We start from the raw sequence: 5,000 nt of genomic DNA on the forward strand, positions 1-5,000 counted from the left end.
GAGGCAGTGAAGGATATTGTAAGAGTGATGTAATATATAGTACAGAGATCAATGAGCAGGCACCAGTATAAGACAAAGATCTGTACGAGTGTGAATGGAAGATACCAGACAAAGCAAGAAAGAAAAATAGAAATAAAAACAATCAAACAAAAAAGCATCCCAATCAATCAGGTGACCTCGACTGGGGATCGAACCTCAGACCTTATGATCACGCGTCAGACGTGCTACAATTACACCACAGAGGCCCCAGATAGTATCTAGTAGTACAAGCCGTTTTAGTATAAACTGTTGGGTGGACAGGGGGGGTCAGAAAAAAATTCAACAGCACCCTGGATCGATCTCAGTCCCTTTGATTTGGAAGCAAGTGCTCTACCAATTGAGCTATCGGGACCCCTATATATTTTATTAAAGGCAATGGACATGGTTCCTTAGAGTGATTATAAGTGAAATCTCATATTTTTATCACTTCAACATTAAATTCACTTTTATGAACTTTGCTCTCCCCGACAAAACTTGAGCTTTATATAGCGCAATATCCACGAAACAATTTTAAGAGACGATATAAGTTTTGAAAAGTGATAACGAAAATAACTTACCCAAAAAATTCTTGGTCTAGACCTTAGAAGAGATCAGAACATCCTTTCATAATTTTGGGCACACTTTGGAATTATCATAAGGCCGATATCCATGTCGGGATTCTTCATGAAGTCAAATCCATTCTCCTTCATGTTCAAGGCCATCTCTCTCAGAGTTATTCGTAGACGTGGACAAGACTGCAAGAGTCCACGAACGTATTCGATCAGCACAGGAAATTGTTTGTGATGTTTAGGAATCCAATTGTAATCCAAGACGTTAATCTCATCAGGTTGTTGTTTGAAGATCAAACACCACAATACAACTCCCAGTGAGAATAAATCGGCACGGAAAGGACAATATTCCCTCTCTGTGATGTCGTTGACATGCACCTCTGGTGCCTGGAACAAAGCAGTGCCCTCGGTTGCAGTGGTCAAGTAAGGTCTGAAACCACGAAACCTCTGGGAACATTCGAAGTTACTCAGATACACATTGTCGTTTTCTACAAGGATATTTCCCATGCTAATGTTACAGTGGGCAATTCTCTTCAAATGCATGAAATTAAGGGCTTTAGAAATCTGTACGAAATAACGACGAACCTCTGAAATTTTTAGACTGGTGTATTTCTCCAGTAGAGTTCCCTGAGAACAATAGTCCATGAATATTACTCCATAACTGGGACACAGGAAGGCTTCCAGGAACTGACAAATGTTTTTGTGCATATTTACTCGTTGGTGATTTTCCATCTCACGAAGAAATCTCTTCTTTGTTTTGTTTTCATCACTCTTAAACTCAGCCAAAGTGAAAAAGTAAGTCTTGGCGACTACTTTTCGACCACATTTTGTTTGCATCAAGAAATTCGTAGCATAAGCACCAGATCCAAGTTTGGTCAGTGGTGAAAGATCCAGCCCATGAAATACATCTGAGTCTGTTTCTTTGTATTCAACTTTAGTGATGGAATTGACATGGGTAGTGTATGTAAACAGGGTGGCCATGATTGAAATGTCACCAAAATTTGATGCAGCAAAATGAAAATGTCAAAGTCTCAGTGAAAAGCAATTTGCACAAATAAATCCTTTATAATGTTAATATTTATGAAATTAATGAAGTCACGGCACAATCCAAATTCAAAGCAAAATGCAAGTCAAAAAACATGGGGAGACAGCTGCAACATGTACAAACTGATAAGGATCGCTGTGTAAATCGACGGTGTAATCGCATAGATGGTCATGGAATAACTGACTAGTGTGTTTTGGGGCAACTGGAGTAAGATTCAACTAGCTGTCAAATCAGATATAAGCTCCGCCCATCATGCTCTCGTCAAGGGTTATAGTCATTCGAGTCCCCGCCTCTACTCACTTTCAATAAACGGACAAGAGCAACGATCATATCGCACAATCATTAACACGACAACAATAGTGACAACAACAATAGCAACAATATCAAAAGCGTCACTAACAAGGGACCAAGGATATTTCGGCGGCACGATGATTACCCTCACGACGGGTGTCGTGGCGTCCATTGAAACCCCACCTTGTCCTTATCACAACAATCCCTGACACATCAAAACAAACTCTTCGCTAAGTTTTGTTTGGTACTTCTTCATCTCAACACTGACGCGTGCCTTCGAACAAATTTCTAGATTTAACCATTGATCTTTTTTTTATTTGAATGACTTATTAATTTTAATTTTTTTTTTTATACTCGCACTTTCAGACAATTGGCGTCAAAAATGAAAGGACAAAATTAATAAAATGCAGAGGGCGGGGAAGTACAAAAATAAACAAAAAGCAATTTTTCTTACACGAACGCTTCGAATGGCGTGTTAAATGTCAACTTTTGTTAATATGGGAAATAAAATACAAACAATACAATTAAAACAAATTTAAAAAAAAAACAGAAGAGAAACAAAAAGAAGGCCCTATTTTATACAGTAACAGTCTCCTGTTATGCGCCTATTGGTTTACTAACAATAATACAATCCCATTGAGTGCCTTAATCCAGGTACTATTTCACAGTTGAGTCAAGTGGGGTAATGTATATAAAGTGCCTTGACCAAGTACACTAGACTTTTTCCACAATTAATGTCACCCATCCGGCCACATAACATACTTAACGTAGCTTTCCTTTTAGGACAAATCTAGACACCCTTCCACTGAGCCGCCGATTCCCAATAAATTCAGTCGTCATTTATAATAGATTAATTAGTAAGATAAGTTTTCCTCTGGGAATATATAGAGGTGAATTTGACGTCGAAAATCAAATGTGAAGCACCATTATTATTTAAAAACCGTTTTTTTTTTTTAAAGTAAAAAATGAGCTTTTATACAGGGCGATATCCACTAAACGTGCTCAAGGCGCTATACAAGGAGTCCCTGGTCAACAGTAACACGTAACATGTAGAACGAGACATGACGCATTAGGCAATATTATATGTTTTTTTTCGACAGAGACAAAGCGATGAGAGAATGTGAGTATAGATCCTTTCTCAAGAACTCAACTATGCGCCGAGCGAGCTCGAACCCAGAACCTTCCGATACGAAAACGAGTGTCTTGTCACAAGACCGCATAGCCATTTTTGAGACTATTCATTTTCCTTAATATAGAATGATAATCAAACCCTACGCAACAAGATGAAACCCGAAGGGTTACTTTATTATTTTACGAAACCCGCTGGTACCAAAATCCCATAGTCCGGCTTCAATTTCTACTGGTATTCATTTCCCATTGTCTCAGGTCTATTTTCCATTGATATCCTCTTCCCATAGTCGCAGGTTCACTTCCCACTGGTGTACACCACCCTGAATCCCAGATTTTCTCTCCATTGTTGCCTACTTCCCATAACTTTGTCGGATATTGTCGGGTTTCGTAGGGTTTCGTAATACACCCCCCCCCCCTCCCCCTGGTATTACTTTTTTACGAAACCCGCCTAAACCCATAGTCTCAGGTTCTCGCCCCACTGATGTACACTTCCCTGAGTCCCAGGTTCACTCCCCACTGCTGCCTACTTCCCAAAACTTTGTCGGGTTTTGTAGTTTTTTTTTTTGTTGGGTTTCTTGGGTTTCGGCCGGTTTCGTAAAAAAGAAACAGCTGGTGATATTACATTTTCCTCCGGACAAAGATAACGCTGTTAACCACCAGGTACTCATTTATACCTGAGTACGGTGAGAGAATGTGAATAAGAGCCTTTTCCAAGGATTCAATTGTGGGCCGCTCAAAGCGAGACACGAACCCGGGACCTTCCGAATCGAAGACGAGTGTCATACCACTAGAACACATAGCCGCATAATAGCGTCCAGTTGTAAGCCGTGCAATTATGTGCACACCAGAGAAAACATACCAGGGTCAACAGAAACAACACGACCAGGCACATCCAACCCCCCCCCCCCCCTCCCCCCTTTCCACAAATGTATCATGGCAGTAAAGTGAAATGTGACCTATCGCCTCGAAACGGTAATGATATGTTAAACCAGAAGCCTAAAAGCGACTTGAAAGTTAAAATGGTCAGAAATGTGTATTTTTTCAGTTTTTACCGATTTAAAAATTATATTTATTTTCTCAATCAAATATTTTAATGAAGCCCAAATATCAGATATGTGACAATTATTTTTTTAAATCGGGTTCAATATCGTTTTGAGATAGCAGGTCACAAATAAAGGGTATGTGGAGAAAAGTCCCAGATCAACAAATGGTTTAGACTGCCCTTCTAGCGGGAAAATACTATTGTCAACGACGTAATGTGGTTTAGTCACCAGTTTCTTTCCACGTCGCCTTTGCTGTTTGAAAGATATAAATAGACCCAGCTACCCAGCAGTCCTGGATTAAGTCCCATCTCCCAAGGACAGGAAGGTAGCTCCCTAACATAATAACAGTAGAATAGTATTCATAGTCTGAAAAAATGACAGTAATGATCATGAACTATCTAGTATACAGTGGGATAATCACCAATTCGCTCTAATTATTTGAGCTCAAAAATGGCTCTGTGGAAATGAAAAGGGGAAACAAGAAAGACAACACTGTAGAAACTGTATGCGTTGACACTCTCCCCCGTGTGCACCTCGGCAGAAAAATGAAATTAACTGCAAGGGAGGGAAATGGGTTGGGTGCGTGGGTGACATCCAAATCAGACGGGTACATCTGAATACCGAAATCAACCGAAATCAACGGAATCCACCGACATCCACCGAATTCTACTAAAATCCTCTCAAGTGGGGAGTGAACCAGAGACTAAGGGAGGTGGGCACCAGTAGGGATTGAACCAGAGACTATGGGAGGTGGGCACCGTGGGGATTAAACCAGAGACTATGGTAGTCTGGCACCAGTGGAGAATGAACAGACAAAATGGGAGGTGGGCACCCGTGGGGTAGTGAACTAGAGTGAACTCTCTGGTGCCCACCTCCCATGTTATCTGGTTCACTCCCCACTGG

The 5,000-nt window shown here is 40.6% G+C and overlaps 2 protein-coding genes across 2 annotated transcripts in view; one reads left to right on the forward strand and one right to left on the reverse strand.

Annotated features, from left to right (window-relative positions):
* The window catches only part of LOC144977792 (uncharacterized), a 6,018-nt gene extending 4,231 nt beyond the window's left edge, over positions 1–1,787 (reverse strand). Inside the window, exon 1 of the mRNA XM_078923187.1 lies at positions 597–1,787. Coding sequence (XP_078779313.1) covers positions 630–1,568 — 939 coding nt within the window. The 5' untranslated portion in view covers positions 1,569–1,787 and the 3' untranslated portion in view covers positions 597–629. The remainder of the gene's footprint in view (positions 1–596) is intronic.
* Positions 1–5,000, forward strand: part of LOC144978283 (atrial natriuretic peptide receptor 2-like) — a 97,016-nt gene that overhangs the window by 10,565 nt on the left and 81,451 nt on the right. The window lies entirely within an intron of this gene.

The sequence above is a fragment of the Berghia stephanieae genome, chromosome 8 (genome assembly GCF_034508935.2).
Source record: "Berghia stephanieae isolate SIO BIC M18660-M18661 chromosome 8, UCSD_Bste_1.3, whole genome shotgun sequence".
In the NCBI taxonomy this organism is placed as follows: Eukaryota; Metazoa; Mollusca; class Gastropoda; order Nudibranchia; family Aeolidiidae; genus Berghia; species Berghia stephanieae.